This window comes from Mesitornis unicolor, unplaced genomic scaffold (assembly GCF_000695765.1).
Source record: "Mesitornis unicolor isolate BGI_N332 unplaced genomic scaffold, ASM69576v1 scaffold7649, whole genome shotgun sequence".
NCBI classification, from domain to species: domain Eukaryota; kingdom Metazoa; phylum Chordata; class Aves; order Mesitornithiformes; family Mesitornithidae; genus Mesitornis; species Mesitornis unicolor.
This window is the reverse complement of record NW_010209164.1, coordinates 25,144-46,476: the sequence shown is the minus strand read 5'-3', so window position 1 is coordinate 46,476 and position 21,333 is coordinate 25,144. Positions and strand designations below refer to the sequence as shown.

The 21,333-nt window shown below is 42.2% G+C and overlaps 1 protein-coding gene across 1 annotated transcript in view; it reads right to left on the bottom strand.

The window, feature by feature from the left end:
* Nucleotides 1-222: 222 nt before the first annotated feature.
* The window catches only part of EGFLAM (EGF-like, fibronectin type III and laminin G domains), a gene marked incomplete at its 5' end in the record, with an annotated part of 41,099 nt that continues 19,988 nt past the window's right edge, over nt 223-21,333 (bottom strand). Inside the window, 11 exons of the mRNA XM_010192778.1 lie at nt 223-377; nt 923-1,026; nt 2,101-2,184; nt 4,768-4,911; nt 5,786-5,864; nt 7,993-8,016; nt 10,695-10,875; nt 13,310-13,426; nt 14,969-15,080; nt 19,480-19,723; nt 20,462-20,587. Coding sequence (XP_010191080.1) covers nt 223-377; nt 923-1,026; nt 2,101-2,184; nt 4,768-4,911; nt 5,786-5,864; nt 7,993-8,016; nt 10,695-10,875; nt 13,310-13,426; nt 14,969-15,080; nt 19,480-19,723; nt 20,462-20,587 — 1,370 coding nt within the window. The remainder of the gene's footprint in view (nt 378-922; nt 1,027-2,100; nt 2,185-4,767; nt 4,912-5,785; nt 5,865-7,992; nt 8,017-10,694; nt 10,876-13,309; nt 13,427-14,968; nt 15,081-19,479; nt 19,724-20,461; nt 20,588-21,333) is intronic.

The window sequence follows — 21,333 nt, the reverse complement described above, 5'->3', positions numbered from 1 at the left end:
AACAGGTAGAGTGGATGATTCCTACACAAAATACTCAGTTTGGTTTGGTCAAGAAAGGAAAGGAGAGGGTATATTGTTCTCTTTTTTCTGGGTTTTCCTTCGGCTCTGTCACCTTCCCAGATGGTGAATGTGGGCTGGCCGTAGAGGGCTGTGGCAGCTGGCTCGTGCTCAGCCACACACGCAAGCACACGACGGGTCCTCGGCACCGGGATTCCTCTCTTGTCACTTGGTCCCACACGTGTTGATGTTCTTCCCATCGGCAGCATCCTCCACCAGCGAGATGTGGTAATCGGTTGAAAGCGTGAGGTGGGAGATGCAGCCCACCAGCCCCCGCATGTACTGCCTGTTCGTGTGCAGGGCTATTTCCTTCATGCCACCTGAGGGAAAGGCAGCAATGAGAAACTCTTCACCGACACGGGTGTCTGCTTCTGCCTGGCAGACAGCACATCCAGCAATGCCATTAGCCTTCCTAGTGCATTTTCAGAAGCGAATTTTAATTTACAGGTTGTTCTGTGTTTTCTTTAAATACAGCTTTTAAGCACTTTAAAGTACAGAGGGGATAAGCAGGAGATAACAAACTAGGATGCTAATTATTTACTGCAGGAATGGTAGCATCAGTAAGAGCCAAATAAGCTTGTGCCCAGATTCCCACTACGGTGTGTGCTTTGCAGCTGCCACCCTCTGTTTCGGTGTACCTGCTGAGGCTACCACAGTGCACTCCATGGTCCTGGTCTCTTCTCCCATCAGTCCTCACCATCACACCCAGAGAGACCTCCCCACAAAAGCCAGGCTGTGGAGGACCAGAGGCTGCTCCATGAAGACTTCACTTTGAGACGGGTGGAGCTGGCATGTCCTGCCTTGCAGCTGACTTTGCAAACCCAAAAATGCATCTGGATCTTGAATGTGAATGGTGAGCACTCACCTACATAGAGATCTCCATTGATGTTCAACTGCCTCATCTTCCCAGGGGATTTACCAGTCCTGGCACCATAATCGTCCACAGTTACTTTGCCAGACTGTCCATCCCTGAAATGAGAAACGAATCACTCTCATCCATTCAAGCCTACAACCCTGAGGGAAGAGGAGCAGCAGCATCTGCCCCTTGCCAGGAGATCAGGGTGACTCTGTGCTCAGCAGGGTTCACAGCAAAGGCTTGTGATGTTGGGGGGCCCCACAGACAGAAGCGTGCTACAGCAATCCAGACCCTTCAGGGTTGAGTTTTTTCCAGGGACTAAGATGTCAGAGACTGGCAAAGGGTGTGGGACACATTTGCAGAGGAGAAAAGAACTGGGGAAGAAGTAAACTGCACAGCTGGGGGAGAGGGCAAGAGAATGGTTCTGAGGTGTTGTTAAAGATCAGGTGTAATATAAAAAGCAAATAGCAGAAGATTCAACAGAAGTGAATAAATAGGCAAGCGAAGGTAAAACACGCTTATTACCAGTTTTGTTTCATAGTAGAGCTTTTAGGCCACTTTCATTTTGTATATGGTCAATGACCATGCTGACAGAAGATGCACTTGATGAGCACCTATTCTCACTGAATTTGGCAAGAAGTTGTGCTAATGTCAGCCTGAGATTTCCAGGGAACCAGCATCTCATGAAGAGAGGGATATGTGCCTTCCCTGATGGGCACACTTGCCTCCCATGAGGTAATGAGTTATATATATGAGTTATATATACACTGCAAGATGTCTGCACCTCCTCCAAATAGCAAAAGTAGGCGTACACTGTCTGTGCTCCAGTTCTTGTGAAAGCCCGCAAAATGCTCACTAGGGAATTTCAAAATGCAGACATTAAAGAAAAATACTCTTAACCCAAAAGGTATGGGTTTAATAGAATGTCTGTCACAGCCCCAGAATAGCCCTGCGTGACTTTGGCAGCCTGCCTCGAGCTGTGCTGAGCTGGCACTGTCACCTTTAATACAATAATTTTCATGTACATTGTCCTGAAACAGCCAAGTTGCTAACAGTTCCACTCCTAAGCGATCTGAGAGCATGGAGCTGCAGTGATTCACATCCGATCATCATCCAGGCACACCAGCCAGCACCTTTAATGGCAGGGAGGCTCTGAAACACCTCCCAGATGAAGCGTGGCCACTTACCTAACAGCCTTGACTCTGTGCCACCGGCCATCGCTGAAAGAGCCGTTCACCGTGATGGAAGAAATGCCGCTGCCCAAATTGTAGCTACAATTAAAGAAAAAATTAAAATGTTGCCACCTCCCTTGCAAAGACCAGTTGCCTGCTAAATTCCTCAGACATCCTCACGCTGTACCCCAACTGCTTAGCCCCTAGTGCTCCCGTTATGGCTCGGATACTGGGAGCACCAGTGGTCTCCTTGGAAGCCCAGCAGAAGTGCACTCATTTTGCAAAGTCAGGCTCATGGAGCAACAGGCAAAACTCCCTCCTGCCCAGGCGAGTGTGGATACCATCACCACCACCCCATGGGAGCAAGAAGGAGGCATGGCAGTTCCTCTCCAAAACAGGTTAAGAAGGTCACTGACCCACATACATTTGGCCTAATGGGAGAGAGCAGTGGTAGGTTGCAAATGTGGTTAATAAATAAATTATTACAAGAGTAAATATGCACTTGACCTATAACAGATCTATGAATCATCTGAATTACAGGGAAGGTTGAGACCTGTGATGTTAGAAAGGATGAAGCCTGAAAAATACACACACAGAGATAATCATGAAGTTTCCTGCTTCAGTTGCAGCTCTGATTATTTCTTTGTGTTTGCTGCTACTAAAATTACCCAGAAGACATAACATCCCCATTATGTTTACACTCCAGGTATCTTAATTTCTGGGTTCAAGAAATCTGGGCCAGCCTTCATGATGGGGAAGTGGATGCTGCAACACAGCGAGCTATTGGGTGCTCAGCTGCCGAAATAAGCAGAATTAAACAGTCTGAGCTGCTGCTGCTGGCCCTCAGTCTGTGCCAAGTAGAGAGATTAAGTCAACACCATCATCTCGTCAAAGAAGGCTGAGCCTGGAATTAAGTTCATTGCCAGGGTTAGGTACTTGAGCACAGCACGTTAAGCCGTGAGCTGCCCAGAGCAAAACAGTTGTCTGAAATTTGCCTCCTGCCCAGAGGTTTAAGTGAGTCTCAAACAAGCATCTCCTTTTACCCAGGATGCAGATACCAGTCTAGGTTGAGAGCTACAGGAGGATTTGGGTGTTCAGGATTGTAAGTAAGTGTTAAACTTTTGGTTACAAAAATGAGATTCATAACCCTAATGAATGAGCATCCCCTAAAATAGTGATATAACCTTCTACATAAGCAGGGAGCAACAGAAAGGATTTACAGCAGCGGTTACATTGTATAGGGAACCTACTCTGGTAGGCCACAGAAAATGGGAACGAAAAGGTGTATTTTAAATTTCAAACTAGACCAGAACACATATACCTAATTTTAGGCTGCTGGAAAATACTTTTGATCAATTCACAGCCCTAATAGTCTCTTCCTTTTTTTTTTTTAAACTGCATTTTCCTTTCTCCATGTTCTTCAGTGCTCCCTTTTCAGTATGCAGTGATTGTTTGAGAGTTTTAATTTGGAATCTCAATTTTTCACCTTCTTAAATGCATGTGGAAGGTACAGATATTTCAATAAAATTCAGCTGTTTTGGTCTAAAACCTTTGTGTATCTTTATCTCTGTGGGACAGCAACAAACTTAATAAAAATGCACTGTGCCTAGAAAACAGACAGAATAAAGCAGCCATTTACTATCCGGCATCTTGGAAAGACAGGTTCTCTCAAAGACATTGAAAAATGAACCATTTCTGCAGTCAGTTCCTAGTTTATAAAAAATGAGGAAACAATGAGTTTTTTCAAAGTTAGTCACAGAAAATCACATTTAAAAAAAGGCTAAAGGGAATTAATTTGAATAGAAGTGTGCAACTTGTCTATGTATCCATGGTAGCAAAACCATTCAAGTAAGACAAGTAAAAGATAGTTTCAAATTCACTTAAACTATTAACACAATCTTTTTCATTTAATCAAGTGTCTCACAATAATCCATAATAATGATGACATTTGTAGTTTGCTGTTTCAGTATTTGTCTTATACAACCTAAAAGGGGATCAAGAGGAAAAACAGGGCTTTCAAAAGGCAGGAGTCCCAAAAAAGCACCACAAAAAAACGTTGCACGGAGTCTGCCTAAGCGTCTGCAAGGGAGAAAACAATCCTGGAGAAAGAACATGATTTCAGCCAAAATTTCCCAACACTCCCTGATTTCAGCATTTTGACAGTAATATAATTTGTTAAACAAGTGGTTCTGTGGATGGTGGCAATAAAGCCCGGTGACAGTTGGGTCTGTGTCACCAGGCTGGGTATTTGGGGGTTTGAGAAGGTGGGAGCCCTGCTCCATGTGGACTCAGCAGTGAAGGGTGAGACTTTGGGGGTCAGCAAGGCTTTTCCTCAATCCCTGCTCCCTCTTCAAACCCTGCACCCACTCTACTTAATTGAGATGTCAAGTACTGCAAAAGGCATGGGGGGAGGTACTGAGAGTGCTCATACCCTCATCAGCTGACTTCTAGAAAATCACTTTAGAAAACTGATGTTTTAAAAACTGGGAAGGAGAGAGAGAGAGTGAGGGAAAGATGCAAAGCACATTACCTTTTCCACTCACATCCTTTCACAGACAACAACACACATCACTAAACAAAGCACTGAGGATGTAATTATCTCACACAATTACATGTGCTGGGACAATTTCTTTGAGCCCTGAGTGCACTGCGTGCAATGTAACTAAGGGAGAGAAACCTTACCTGAATATTAATGCTCCTTCTTGAAGGCCTAGAGAAATGAAATCACTGTTAGGTCGCATGGGACTGTCTCCTCTCCACATCAAAAGACCTTCCTTCATTGTGGTTTTAAACCTCATGAACACATTTGTTCTGGATCCTGACAGCCTGTTCAAGGCAGAAGAAAATAATAGTAAAATATTTAATTGGGACAGTCTTATTTCAAAAAAACCCACATATAAAATAATGCAGCATTTCTTCTTCATTGGTCTTGTAGGTTACTGTCTTGCAACTCACCTATAGGCTGATGTGTGAGGGACTCTGGTTCACATCCCCATTTCCATAATTTTTGGAGTAAGGGAATTGAACTTGTCCCTCCAGTATCCTAAACACAACAGCTACTCAGTTATTCCACACAAATTAGAGAAAACCCTTTTTCTCCCCAAGCATAGTGTGAAATCCAGTCCAAAAGAGCAAATTTTGAGAACATCCCGTAGATTTGGTGCCCTCAGAAGCCAGCTGAGGAAGCATAAGAAGGACAAATCAGAAAGTCCTGGCAAGTGAGAGGCATTGAGCTGCAGGTAAGAACATTTGCTATGCCTCCTCCAGACAGTGGCTGAAATACAGGCAGATGGAGGAATTCCTTGAAACAACCCACAACTTGCTGGAATTTGGGCACCTTCTAGGGTACAGAGCAGCCCAAAAGTAGTTTGAGGACCTAAATTTTAGGCTAAAGCAGGAATTAAAATCTTTAGTCTCTTTACATATACAGCGTCTGTATTTCTGTTCTTTGCTCTTGGAAAGTACATACCAGTTCTTCTCCATGCCAGACATACATTGTGCATGCCATTTCTCTACAGGTTGCAAGATGCTCAGATATTATGACAAACTGAGCCATAAGCACATGCATAGAAAATGTATTTTTTCCTGAAATTTATAAATATGGCAAATACAGCTTAAAACACATGAATATACAATATGAAGCTTCTAGCATTATAATGGTTAACAAACAGAAAATTTATGTTCACAGGAGATACATTACCTTTTCAAGATATCTGGATTATCATATGTGAGGTAACTGCGACCAATAAATTGTGGGATTTCAATTGCTTCTGTAATGGCTAAAAAGTAGATAAAAGAATGAAGATGAGTGTCAGCTGACACAGAAAGGGAAGGAATAAAAAAAAAAGACAAGTCTGTTTTCCTGATTTACTCCCACATTAGCAGGTACCTGCTGGTGGCACAGAACTAGCTGAACTCACACTAGTTTGCAAAAAGGCACCACCAATTCATACCTAAACATAGGGGCAGCATTTGAGATAGCTTTAACTGCTGACTCTCCCTCTACTTACAGCCTTCATGGGCCTGATATATTGCTCCACCATAAATGTTGGCGCAAGAGAATATAAAGTATTGGAAAAACATTGCAGATTTTATTTTTAACCCTGTTTCCACATTCCTTGATTCTCCGTGTGGCTCAAGACACCCTCCTACCAAAGCTTATGCATTAACCACTCCTTGCTCTTAGTCTAAGAAACACCTTCCTAGCTTCCAATGGAGCACCATGTGCAGCACACATGCTGGGGCCTCTCACCCCTGCAAAGCAAGGCCAGGAGGCAGCACCCTGTGAGCTCCCCATTTGCTCCTTCTGTGGATTTGACTCCACACAGAGCGTCTCTGTGGTGCAATGTGGCGGGAGGCTGTCTCTGGGGAGAACACACAGGGTGTCCCTAATATTTAGGTCTATTGAAAGCAACTACAGGCTGTATGACAGAGGCTGCACAGCCTCTTGGCATGTGCATTTGACACTGCAGTGCTGCCTTGGAGGGTGTTTTGCTCAGAGCTCACTGGGGTCCCACACACAGCATCTCCCTCTTCTCTAGGGGCAGCCTCCGGTACAGCTCTCCTGTGCAGCTGCTGGGACAGCAGCACTGCATTGCAGTGAGACCTGGAGCTGGTGTACTGCTGCCCAAGGAGAAGATTCTGGCAAAATAAATCAGACGTGTGATATAAATCACAGAACATCCCTGACACACAGCCTTTGGTAGACTATGAGCACTGGCCTTAACAGATTTTCTTCCGAGTGAACTTCCTACAGTTTGCTGCTGATCTCTCATAACTGATGGCTGCATTAATATAAGCCAGTGTTATAAATTCCTTAAAATAACTGCTTTCATCCTATTTTCTTTCTGAGAACTAATCCTTTCAACCCACAGCTAATCCTATCTATATAAATTTCAGGGCATGGATGCTTGCTTTCTTCATGCAACGCAGAGGCTGGCTGGGCTTTAAGAGCTCACTGCAACACAGATACGCAACAATTGGTGTAGTCTGGCAGCCAACAGCAATATGAAATTTAGCTCCAAGTGCCAAGACTGAGAATTTTAGATAGTGACAAACGCCTGTTTTCATCCGTAGTGAAACCAGAAAAGCTGCATAATGTGACTCAAGAAACCCCCACAGGCAGGCCACAGCCTACAGCCTGCCAGCGTTGCTGGAAGATTGCAAAAGAGGTGTTACACTGGGCCAGACATTCCTGGCCAGCTCTGAGGCTTTCTGCACTGCACAGTCCCTGACCACGGCGGGTGGCAGCAAAGCCTGACCGGAGTCCTTCATCTCCCATCACTTCCCACACCCGCACTACTCTTGCTTTCACCAGGGGAAGGTGCCCGTGCTGTGCAGCAGTCTCTGCCCTCTTCTGATTTCCTTTACAGAGTCCAATGGGCATTTATCTCTGCTTGCTCTTCTGTATGCTCTGCACTTGCTGCACTGAATTTGACTGCAGAAAACCAAGTAAATTTTAGCAGTACGCTTGATGCATGCAAGAAGATCTTTGCAACTGGAAGACAATCAGGCCAGTAGGGAGATCTAGCACTAAACGCTTTCACTCTCTGCTCCCCACAATTTGTCAGAGAGGCACCAAACCTCTCATGACAAGCAGGAGTGAGCTCTGAACTGCACTGCAAGCTGAAGTAGCCCCTACCCCTACAAAGCACTCAGCTGTCTGCCTGGCCCCACTGCTTTGTGAATACAGGGGCCAGCTCTACACTCACCGCTCTGCACTTGGAAGGTACTCTGGATGCAGTTCAAAATATCCACAGTACAAGGTTTAAGGAAGTACTATATAACCCCAGAAAATATTTTGACTTATAGACAGAAAGTTGCCAGGCTTAAAGGAAATCCAGCATCCAGCTTGCAGACACAGACGCACAATGACAGAGCAGTTTTCACATCATTTGCAGTACTTACTGTTTAGGCAGTAACTTCCACACTCTGCAGTGAGTCAGCACAAAACAAAACAAGAACATTCTCATTTTATTTTTCTATAGCATTAAAATCTCCCTTCATCTAGTTTCATGTCCACCTTTCTGCAAGTCTGTGATTCCCATTTTCCATTTGCATAAGCAATTATAATCACCAATGAAGGTGATTATTATTGTTCAGCCCCAAGTATTTATATCTCCCTCCTCAAAACACACAAAGGTGGAGACAGGTGGAACCAAATCCCTCTGTTGCTTCTAGTTTTCAAATCCCAGTCACTCACCATGTTTTACCCAGGGATCTGCTCTAACCAGGGGAAAGCAAGAGTTTGCTGTTCTTCTCCATCTTACAATTAAGTATAAAACTACCTTTAACACAACTTGGACAGAAGATATAAAATGCAGCAATGCTAGCAGAAACTCTATTGAATCCTCGGCCAATTATTCATTATGATAGGAATCAATATATCATATACCTTGTACCAGCATGATTTGAATTTTGTAAGTGTCATGTACAATTTTGGAGACTAAGGCACAATCTCTCACAAGCACTTCGTTTTTTCAGGGCATGGGGTTGCAGCAGCCCACCAGCAAGCAGGATGGAGACTGCATCTTAAGCCCTCACATACCAGCTGCGCTCATTAACCAAAACCCTGTTCTGAAACAGAAGCAGACACACATGCATCCTGCCTTAGCCATGTCTACATCCTACTGAAGAGATACAGGTAAGGGTTATTTTAAGAAATCTGCTCCAGGTTCATCAAGGCTTGTCACGGACGGACAAGATTCAGGAGGGATTTCCATGCTCTCTGCACATCCATCAGCAAAAACTTGGATTTTTGGTGGCAGCTAAGGCTGCACAAGTACAGAGGGGTTGAGAGACCTTAATCATAGAATGTATTGGGTTGGAAGGGACCTTTAAAGATCATCTAGTCCAAGCCCCAGTAATCAGGGACATTGTTACTAGATCAGGTTGCTCAGAGACCCATCAAGCCTGACCTTGAATATCTCCAGTGATGGAGCCTCCACCACCTCTCTGGGCAACCTGTGCCAGTGATCTACCATCCTCACGTTGAAGAACTTTTTCATTCTAAAAGCCTAAATCTAACCTAAATCTACCCTTCTTTAGTTTAAATCCATTACCCCTTGTCCTATTGCTACATGCCGTAGTGAACAGCTCTTCCTCAGATTTCTTATAGGCACCTTTCAGGTACTGGAAGGTCGCTATAAGGTCCTCCCTGAGCCTTCTATTCTCTAGGCTGAACAACCCCCGCTGAACAGCAGGAACAGAAGATAGGTGACTCGTGGACAGTCTTAAAAATGAATTAAGGTTGGATTCACATACGAAGCAACACCCAGGGTCCTGCTTAGCCAAAGGGACAAGGCAGTCTGGGCCATCTCTGCAAACCTATACACCCATTCAGGTGCTGACAAGGTGGAGAGCTGCAGCACACTGGCCAAGCGGCAGCACTGCCGGTGCCACGAGGCAGATGCAGCAGTGGGCGGCTCAGCACATGCACAGCAATCAGGGCTTCACACAGGGCAGAAGCAGACAAGTGGTGAGGAGCTGTCCCCCAAGAAATGCAGAGGAGCTGATGGAACAGGCAGCCAGCCACTCACCCAAGCTGCAAAGCCTTCTCTTGCTATGGCTCCCCCTGGAGACCTCGGTACTGCTGCATCCTGAAGTCAGGATGTGTATGTGCAGCCTGCACATACCTAGACAGCCAAAATCTCAATTCTCCCTCCTCCCCACAGAGAAGCTGGGATAAATGACGTTGCTCTATCTATTAGTTAGACCACAACAACGTAAGCAAAGGGGTTTCTTGCATTGTATTTTAATAAAATGTTTTTTGTTCCAAGATCTTGTCTTTTCTGGATGAAAAGGCAAGTGCATTCATCGTGATTTAATCAAACCCATTCATTTTATCTTTGAAGTTTGTGCCTGTGAGAAATGAAGGATTAAGCAAAGACAATAATGTCAGTCAGCTCTTTTGAACTGAGTTCACTGTTACATTACAAAAACCTTTCCTTACGAATGTTTCAAGATCAAGCCTGATAGAAGGGAAACATCTCCATCTAGTGGAATAACCCAAAGCACACTTTTTTAAACACCTCATGCAACCTGAACACTTTCCTGAATTTAAACTGTTATAGTGGCTCTGAGGAAAGAAGGATTTCCTCCTTGGTGGTCTCCATTGTCATATCAAGGCAGGGTTTGTGCAGATGGTGAAATTACCATCAGAGTAGCCAGTGTCTAAAAAAGGACTAGACCTTTTTCCATATGAGAACAGCATTTGTTGTGAGCCCTGGGGAGGATAAAATTGTAAGGGTTATCAAAGCTTGTGCTTCAGGACGTAATATAATCACTGGCTGGAAGACGCTGGGAGGAATTCCCTCTTTGTACAGCACTGCATAATTAGGGAGGTATATGAAGTGCTCAGAGTTGGCCACCAAAAGCAACCAGATACCCAGCTGCTATCTATGGATCACAGCTCTGTGCTGGGGTAACAGTTACCACGTTTCTACACAACAAAATTCTTCCCTGGGTACATGGAAAGTGCACAGATGCAAAGGGAGCTCTGGCCGGGTTTCTATTTCAAGTGATGTGTACAACAGCAGTTGCAGGTGCTAAATCTCTCTTATTTTTGTGATCAACGCTGAATCTCTGGATTGAAATGCTGCCATCATTACCTTTTTGGCAATGTTGCCCATCGAAGCCCAGGGGACAGTCACACTCGTAGCTGTCCTTCTTGGGAATGCAGGTGCCTCCATTTGCACATGGTGAGCTCACACAGGGGTGGGCAGCATTTGCTAGGTTGATTCCAAAAGTGAAATCCCGTTTGACATCGATTGTCCGGTCATTCAAAATAATCTATGTGTTAAAAAACAAAAATTGGGAGGAAAACACATGCTAAAAACTTCCAAATTCTCAGTATTGTACTGTTAGTGATAAGAATTCCCTTAAAGAGTTCAGAGAAACATAACCCTCAAAACTTGGCCAAAATTTCATTTCTTGTAATGTGTGTTTTCCAGTCAGAGGTCCAACTCATTCTGTTGTTCACCTTGACCCACTGGAGATTAATTTCTTTTGTGTTTTGTGATGCAGCCTTAGGCAACTCCCCTATGGGGTGAAGCTGTGTGGGATTTACCAGTCTTGCGTCTGAACACTGGCACAATGCTTTGTAGCTGAGCCGTGAGGTACGACTGTAAAATTAGATGAGCACTGCTGAGGAAAAGCATTTCTGGGATCAGGAAACCTCCCAGGAGACAAGTGTTGACAACAGAAGTACTAAGCAGAACAGCTTGTTTTTTCACATTTTCTAGTGTTTTCTAGTACCTCATTTTGCCTGAAAGAAGCTAGAGTCAAGATGGATGAAAGACATAATTAATGACTTCACAAAACTGTTTGTATATAAACTGAAGAGAATTGTTAAATGTTGGGATTTTTCCAATGTGTCAGCAACGTATGTTCTCCAGTATAAACTGACATTTGTATAATCTCAGCTGGTATCTCAGCAGAGAGTTTACATGTGCATACAGCTTCTGATCTCAGCTACATCAAAATAAGAAGTCCATTTACACAAACAAATAGATTTTAAGGCCAGAAGTAAGAATGGAGATAGTTACTCTGGCTCCTGCATAACTTACACGATGCACCTTTGGGGGTCCCTCTGGCAGGAGGGGCTGCACTAAGCACACATATACTCTGTCTGAAACAACTCCAGCAACAGAAAAACACCCAGTCCTGACGTAAAGTGAAGACTCCACTACTTTTTCAGCTTCTTTCTAACTTCTGGCTACGTTCTTCCAGAGGTGAACAAGCCCCCACTCTTAAAAATACCTTATTTCTGGGCTCAAATTTACCTTCAGCTTCCAGTCATTGTTTCTCATTATGCCTTTTTCTGCATCATTTCAGAGCCAGGTACTCAAAGACATCTCAGCCTCATGTAAGAATCAGCAGACCACAATAAAGTAACTTCTTAACCCTATCTGAGTAAACTAAGTAGACTGACATCTTAGGTCTTTCTATACATGGCATGTTATCCAGTACTTGGTGATTTTTGTGGGTTGATTTCTACACAATTCTCCAAAATCCTATGATGTGCAAACACAGCAGTCAACTAACAGTTTCCCAGTGCCCAACCAGCAGGCAACACTCTTCCTCGACATCCAGTTCAGGCCTCTGAGAAAGCAAATCCACCTTCCTAACTACAACACAGCATCACAGGCTCACACTCAGCATTACCCAATCCTTACCAGTGCCTCTGTGCTCTAGAGTGCAAGCCCTCACTTTTAAAGTGTGACTTATTGCTCCTAGACTCCCTATCCTGCACTCCAAAATGCACCGTATTTAGTGAAGTCCGACTTTCCACTTATGCTCATGTAACTGACCTGTTCCCATCACAACACCACACTTCCCCAGTTTTCTTGAACTTTATGTTTTCTGCTAGACAGCTGACAAAGATAGTGAAAAATGTCGGACCAAGTCATGAAACCATTTACACTGATTTGCAATTCCCTTTCTTCCCTTTATCAGTTGTCATGAGATCCACTATTAGAGTTTTTCATTTGCTAAGTAAATCTGATGCAGTAATTCCCTCATTTAAAACTCGGAGGACTCAGGACCAATCTTTAAGTTTTCAACCTTTCACCTTATTTATTAGGACTTTATATGAATTTACAGATTTATTCTGCAGAAGAGAACTGCTGCCATGTGCAGCTGACTCCACTGGAACATCATTCCTAATGTCTGCTGACAATGAAAAAGATCTCCTCCAATATATAAAAATATATAACTTTGTAAGAGGGGAAGGCAAGGAGGTGTGCAACTGCTGCGTGGTACAAGACTATGCTAGCTGGACTGGGATCCACTTTAATTTGCACCTTCTTTTCCACTCATTACTGTATTGGATACATGAGACATTTAGCTTCTGTTCATGAGCACTGCTTCTGTTCATGAGCATTGCTTCTGTTCATGTTTATATATGATGCTACAGGGCACTCTGAGGACTCTAATCTTGAGATAGCTTTGTGCATCATTCCTAACTTGATCCCTGTACAGCTTCCGCTCACTTAGTACAGTATGGAAATTAAAAGAGACACTGGTAGTGGTAATACTTAGTGGCTATTAAAGTTAGAATGACTTTTCACTGTGAAATATGTGTTTAAGCACTTTGTGGTGGGCTCTTGAGGTGAAATCTTGGATTATTTTGAGTATTAACAGTGGTTAGGGCAGTTTTCCACCTAAAGTGTGGACTGGATGAGATGGAAATAAATGACTCTAGTGTGCTTCTGTGGACACATACCTTTTGGATGCTCCCACTGAAGGGTCTGAGGATCCCAGAGTTCTTCTTCACAGCATCATAACTAGGGACTCCGCCAATAAATATTTCAGAGCTGCACTTAATCTGTGTGAAAGCCCCCTGCAAGAAATGTAAGAATAACATTTTATTAGAGTAGCTGGAACCATGCTTGTATCTTCAGATTAGCCTACATTAGATGTTATAGCTTACTTTAATGCCTCTTTACTCCTGTTAGTTGCATTTTGTTATACAATTCTCTCAAGAAAGACACTGTAGGACATTCTCCACTGACTGTGCTTCATCCTAATCAGAACTAGCTGAAAAATCTCAAGTATTTCAAAGTGGGAGTACTGAAGGAAGAAAGAAAGGAGACTGACTCATGATTTCTCACTGCACATCTAGCTCTGTCTGCAATGACTTCTGGTACATTGATGTAAACCTAGACCCAGAATGAGGTTCATAAAGTTCGAATCAGAGGAAAGTCCATGCAACAGAGACTCATTTAATGTTTCCAACATCTAAAAAGACAATTCATAGCAAGTTATGGTGCTAAATGAAAGAAACATTGAGTGTGCATTAGTTACCAGAAGCAATTGCTCAGGATACCTGATGGGACTACTCAGGGTCCTGGAGTAAACAGAAAGACGTTTAACAGCAGAGGATAGACAGGGTAACTGTAATTCCCATCCTGCAGAAGCTCCTGTGATTTCTTTGTTGGTAGCTCCCAGCCAACCTCCTTCTGCAGCTGCACTGCAGCACTTAGACAAAAATGGGAGTTTTCACCTCGACTCATCTACCTAAAAAAGTATTGACTGCTCTGTTTGAATGTTTCCACTCAAGCTGTTTCTTATATATTCATACTTTTCAAGAAAAGTCTAAGCTTTAAAAGACTTTCCAGTTTGCGGAAAAACCTGCAGATGCTTCTGCTAACAGGATCTGGAGTCTATTTTTCTGGCCACGCTTTCCACTAGGAAAGAAGAAAAGACATTTTCTAAGCAGTTCTAGCTTCAGGTTCTCGGGACTACAAAAACCACCTCTGTGCATACATTTGAGTGCTCAGAGTCAATACCCTGCTTGGCACAAGCAAAATTTCATATTATTACAAACTTGACTCACTATGACCTCTTGATGAGGGAAGAATAAAATGCAAGTCATCAACTGCTGTGACAATTCCAGCCCTTACTTTGTCCTGAAAATTACCTTTGCAAGACGAAGACAAAGAAACAATTCTCTTTTGGCCTATCTTTCCAACACAACACTCAGAGAGAGATAAAAACAGGACTTTATGCACATATTTTTCAGTATCATCCTTCTCCAGATGATGCATTTCATAGTGCTCAAGTTGCTCAACAGACTTAGCCACAACCAGTGAGTAGCAAGTAAAGAACCTCATGAACACGTATGAACCTAATACAAAAATGTGAGTCCACTTACATGGCAAAAGCAGGTACAGTTGTGATTTCAGCTGCCTTTACAAGGATCCCCAACCTCACAGTGAAGACTTCAAGTGCAAATTTCCAATTTTGGGCTTAAGAAAAAGTTGCCCTAGCATGTACACTTTCTTGAGCTTATAAGAGCTTTGAGAGCAACCTGTGCAGTTTAACATGCAATCACTGTATAGTGTAACAGCCATATTCATGACAAGCTATACCATATGCTCACCTCTGCCATCCCTTCCACTGGTTTTTGTTTGTCCACTTGTAGGATACCATTCTTTGCCGTGCGAGACACTCTCAACTCATGCCACTGACCCAGACTGACAGGTTCTTCACTCCTGTTTCAAGGGGAAGAAAACTTTCAAGTATTTTATGCTTTTGCCTTTCTGGTATTTTCAAGTATTGCTCTTATGTTAAAAAGTCAAGTCCTCTGGGATGATTTTCTAAATAAAAAATAGATACAAATCACTGTGTTTATTTCCTTATAAGGAATTAAAATAACTTCTGAGCTGCACCAGCAAAGGAAATTAAGACCATGTTCCTACAGCAAATAACAAGCACTCTAATTTTATTTTTAAATGAAATGTGTCTATAATCAGCATGCGTTTCATCTACCTCTGAGCTAACTTTTCTGCTCAGTCATTTACAATACATAAACACGTATTTTTGTCTCAGCTGTACATCCTCATTTCACCATGACAATAAGCCTAGAGATAAAGCTTCCCACTTAATGGTCAGTCTAGTCCCACATTCTTCATCCTCTTTTAAAACAGAACGACTTTGTGTTGGCTTATCAGCTCTATTTATTCAGCCTGTTACAGTGACATCTACGCACACACCCTCACACACACTCACACCCACACACACCCACACACCCCTGGCTGTTGTGTACTAACAGGAAGTAACTAAAATATGATCCTAATGATGTGATGAAATCCTGACTAGGAACAGTAATTCCCAGTTGTGCAAAGTATTCACCAGTTTAAAAGGAAGCATTTTAAAACTGTTCTTACCATCTTTATTAGTTCAGAAGTAATATGAATAGCTGCCTGTATAAAGGGCAAAACCACATTCCTCTTTACAAGTTCCCTAGAACTTTGTATCTTGTTTTGAAATGTCATTTTACTACACTGGTTAAAGCATTTTATGTCTAAATGTTATCTTCCAGCCTCTCCTCCAGGAGCAATGAAAACTTGTGCTTGATTCACTGGTCAAGCTGCAAAAATCAGAAACCATGTTATCTAGAACACCTGACGACTTTCCAGCTTTCAGTGAGAAAATATAAAATTGTTTTGGGTGAAGTAATGTTTTGTATTTTCAGGCTACTTATATTTAAAAAATAAAAAAATATAAAATTCAAAATGAAAGAATTGAAGAAACTGTGATTTGAAATAGTGAGTCAACACTGATTCAAATGCTGACTAAGAAGTTATATTATTTTGAAAACATGAAAATAACAATTTTGGGGGTGGTTTTGTGTTTTTTTCTTTTGAAACAATCAACATGAGCTTTAAAATATTTTTCTTGTATCTACTTTGCTCCTTCAAATTTTCTCAAAGCCCATTTTCATCTTTTTCAATGACATCTGGTAATAGTACTTTGACACCTGGTTCAGAAAACCTTCATAAAATATATCATCAAGCAATGACATTTGCTTAGTCTTTTTATTATGTAGTAGCACTTAGGGTGTAACTACCCTGGGTAAATCAATAGGTAACAGAATTTGATCACCTTGAAGAAGTCAATATATACATATAAAGGAACCAGATAGGTTTGGCTACCAAATAACTGGCAATACATACATTTTATCACCTCTGCTGATTAGGTCATCATCATGCTAACCCTCCTGCTCTGCTAGATTTAATTACAATTAGGGTTGATTAAGCCTCACAGAGTCATCACTTCAGAGTTGCAAGCTGTTTCTTGGATTCACAGCCTTTTTGAAACCAGCATGCGTTTGGTAGTGCTTTCTGTAGGCATTTGAACACTTCTGGCTCTTCATGTGCTGTGGGGTTAAGGTTTACTTTTCCCTGCACAAACCAAACCTTAAAAAATAGTCCAAATTATGAAGATCTTGATTCTGTGAATGCCTGGCCAAGGGAAATCCCAGGGGACAACAGATTCTCCTCTGAGACACTTTGGCAAACAGCTCAGGTTCTGCATCCATCTGCTGGCTCGGCATCTCTGCTTCCTCCCAAAACCCCTGCACACACCGTGCTGCTTCCATCCCAGGAAGTTTCAGGCAAAACCCAGGTTTCACCAGCATCAGCTTTCCTACTGCTGCTGCTGCCATACGTAAATGAGCTTGCCTCACCATTAATTATAAAGACATTATAATTGTGTTCTGATTATAATATTTAACAACCTAGTCCTACAGAAGAGACAGTGATCAGAGTTAGATCACCGTTTAGGACAAGTGTAGGCATGAAGTGTTATGATGAAGATCAAGGTAGACTTTTAAGTAAGTGGATGCAGGCACAAAAACCAGGGAGTCTATTTATCTTACTTAATCAATGGCAGGTGATGACAGGGTGCGAGTTGCACACGTTATCTCAAAAAAGGAGCTAAACAGGACATCCTGAAAACTCGCAATGAAGCCTGCTGGTCTCATGAGACTCCTTCATTACCCAGCCATCTCTCTCACCACACTCCTTCCTCACTGCTCATTGCTCAGGTGCTAGCTGGTGTCCTGCTCACTCTTCTGCTCTACAACACAAAGGGGCAGCTTCCACTCCCAGGCACATGCTTGTGGCTCTTGCCATGTTTTACAAGCCTAGATCTCAGTTAAACTTTAGTTCAAGTTGTTTTGAAGTGCTAAAATATTCTTGAGGGGGAAAAAAATTATGTTTACTTTAATGTCTTGTGGTTGCCAGCAATAGGAATTAGACAGCAGTAATCAGAAAAAGATTGAAGGCTGTTGTAAGAAAGGCCATTTTGGGTTGGAGCAAAGGTCTCTGACATTAGCTATTTCTGCTGCTTTTCAGCAAAAGAAAAGAACAGGGTAAGTCTGGAGTGATTCTTCTCTTGATATATCCTCCCGGCTTCTGGCAACTTGTCATTTAGCAATTTCCTGAGTCAGAGGCTGCATCTGTACAATTGCGTTTGATGTCCCTCAATGGAGCTTTCTTCAAATTTGTCTAATGTTTTGGGTTTTTTAACCTATTTATAGTTCTGGCATCTGTAACATGCTGTGACTACCCATTTCCAGAACATATTTATGTGCTGCCTGAAAAAAAAAAGTCTTATTTTCTTTGTTTGCTGTTTACTGGTTTGCAGTTTAACTGAGCTCCTTCTAATTTGCCCATATTGAAAGAATACACAAAATCATTCCTTATTTATCTCCATGTCTTTCACAATTTAAAACCTTTATCATACTTCCACCAAACTCTTTCTTTTTCAGGTCGAAGGGTCTTGCTGCATTTGTGGAAGCTGTTTCCTTCCCCCCCCTGGATAACAACACTACTCTTTTTTTCAGTTTTGCTAATTTCTTCTGAAATGAAGTGACCAGAAAGGCAGCAAGTTTTCAAGACAGGGTGCATTGTGGATTTATTTGCAGAGGCACTGTTCTTTATTCCATTCCTAATAATCCTCTGCATTGTACTTACATTTCGGTATTTGCCTCTAAGCAGTTAGCTGCTGCTTTCACAGAACTATCCATGATGCCTCCAGGATCTCTGTCTGACCACACTAACTGCATTGCCACAGCTGTGCGTTGTTAGGGTTGGGCATTATTTTGCATTTGCTTCCTCGAAATTTCACCTCACATGTTGTCATTTGAATGGGTTGGTTTGCTTGAGTCCTCATGCAATCGAAAATCAGCACGTTTCTCCTAATCACAGTATAGCCAAAATTACTGACGCCCATCCACATATGGTATGCAAGACTTGCAGGCAGTGTACACATTTTGCATACGCTTCATATAGAGTCGTTCTAAGTATTAGGTCAACCTGGCGACACTGGCAGCCTCTTGGACCACATCCACGGTACTGAGTACCTCTGTTTGGCCCACTGCCTTTTCAGAAGAGCCCAGGGAACAGCTGTCCACAGATGGGGCACTCAGTTACACACAGAGAGAGCACCGCTTTTGGAGGCATTTCACAGCTCCTGTCCTAGACATTAATTTTGGGATATGACAAATCATTCTCAAAAGGTCTGTCTTCATCTGGGAGGCTGAGTAACTCGCGTAAACCATATTTTTCTCTTTTAGGCTATTTAAGTTATGTAAATTGGATATTAGCCTCAGAGTCCCCAAAACCTAGCACTATGAGGAAAGAGGAGACCTGGAGATGTATCTTCTTGTAACACCTCCAGACCAGTACTTACTGCCTGAAACTGGAGGCCAGGGAGAATGCTGCTCACAAAAGTGCCTATATTGTGCAATCCTGAGGCTAGAAAGTATATGCATAAAATATTTATAGATCCCCTAATTAGCTATGGTACAATGTCATGGAGGCACAAAGGGATTTTCTGCAATACCATTCAGAAACAAAAGTAATACCTGCAGTAAGATGGCGGCATGACATGGCAACACTGACAATAAAGCTTTGAAACATAAACTTATATAGGAGGAAAATCCTATCCCCCTGCATACAGTTCTAGTGTTTCTGTGCTTCCTTAGAAGCAGACACTAGAGACTGATGGGGTCCTCATTTCAGGCTATTACTCTTCCCAGCTCACCCCTCCCCTGGAACAGCACTGCGGCACTGTTGGAAAGGAAACACAAGCCACGCTGTTTACCTGATAACAGCCGTTCCTGAGCCACAGTCGAACCTGAACTCCACGTAACCAGACACCATGTTAATGGAGAGGAAGTCCTTGCTGTCTGTGTCGTAGCTGTACAAAAGGACACCAGTCTCTAAGTCTGGACGAAATGTCATCTCAAACTCCATGAAGGAAAGGTAATTCTGTGGTTCCAAGGGCCAGGGTGTGCTAGCAAATGACCTTAAGGACTCGTTGAACTGAGGTATGGCCAAGGTGAGCGCTGGAAATCCAGAATACACAAGCAGGTCACTTGAGGCTCAAAGGTAGCGGACTGTCTCCTACCAACTAGTGTCAATTCCCTTTGTTAGGTACCTAAAGCTAATGTTAAGAAAAACAACCTAAAAATTTCACCTTCCAAATTAAAAATATTTTTTATCCTAGCCAACACCGCTTCCCTCTTTGTATTTGTATTACAAAGCTTTGTGCTCCTCTTCTTTAGTGATTTATCATAGTGTTTTTCTAAGTAGCAAGCATGCACACAATGCAGGTGATAGCACGAAAGTTCTGCAGCACAGAAAATAATGCTGTATGTATTTGTCTGTTTTCAGAAGTTCGTGATTTCAATAGGAAAATGATACTGGGCCCTTTGCATTTCAGAATATACAACGGCCACTGGTTTTAGGGAAAAAGTGAGGACATTTTTAGAGTTAACGTGCAGCTGTGGAATGGTGCATTATTTTAACTTCCAAAAAGTAAGTTTAAGATGCTTAATTATAGTTAGTTTAAATAAGCAAGGAGGTTTGAGAAACACTGATTATGTAGGAGCTGGATGTAGCTGCAAAGTGAATAGTGGGGGAAGGCTTTACTATGTGATTTCAAAGATGAAGTAATGAGTACTCTCTTCTGTCAGTGTAATAGCATAAGACCTCCGTGACCTTCCAAGACTTCCTGTGTGAAAAACATACTGAACACTAAATAACACATACAAAGAAATATAAGCAGCCCAGCACCTCCTCACCTTCTTCACAATGATGACCTTTAAATCCAAGAGGGCAAAGGCAAATGTATGAATCTGCTTTGCTTGCAGTACAGGTACCACTATTGATGCAGGACGCCTCGTCACAGATGCCACTGCTACACTCACCTAAACACAGAGCCAGAACATTGATTTATCAGAGAAGTTTGTCAAAGAAGATTTATTTGGTTGTTGATCATTGCTACTAACCAATACAATTTGCTCTTCTGCCTAGATTCTTTCTTAACTTGTAAAAATGCTGTGCAATTTAGGCAAGGCAACTTGATTTTTAGTACTTTTTTTTTAGTGTGAGACAAGTAAGAGACCTTAAAAATAGAAAAAGTTAGCTTTTACTAGCAAACCATGACAGTTGTAGCTTTCAATCATATCCTGGATGATTTTTCTTCTGCTCTTGTTCCTATCTTTTTTTTCTCATAAAATAGAAATCTCTCTAGGTTGTTTACAAACACTGTGACTTGTTTAATTTCAATTACCTTAAGTGCTACTTTGTTCCCTGTAAATTCATGCTATGGTAAGCATGGAAGGTGTTCATCACATCCATCATCAACTAATCTTATTAGTTGATTCAGCATCATCATCAACTAATCTTATTACCTAAAATGAGGTTGTCAGCCCTCTTGTCTGCACTAAAAGGGATCCATATCATCAGCATATGGGCTTTCTAATAAGCATTTTTACTATGCTGGCACATCAACTGAAATAACAAGGACATTATTTCTTCTTGCTAGAATTATTCTGAAATTGTTGTAGAACAAATAACTTATTCATTAGTTCTTAAAACTGATCTCTATAAAGTCAGATAATGCAGTGGTAAAAAGTACCTCTGGTGAAGTTCTTGCTGATTTTGTTTATTT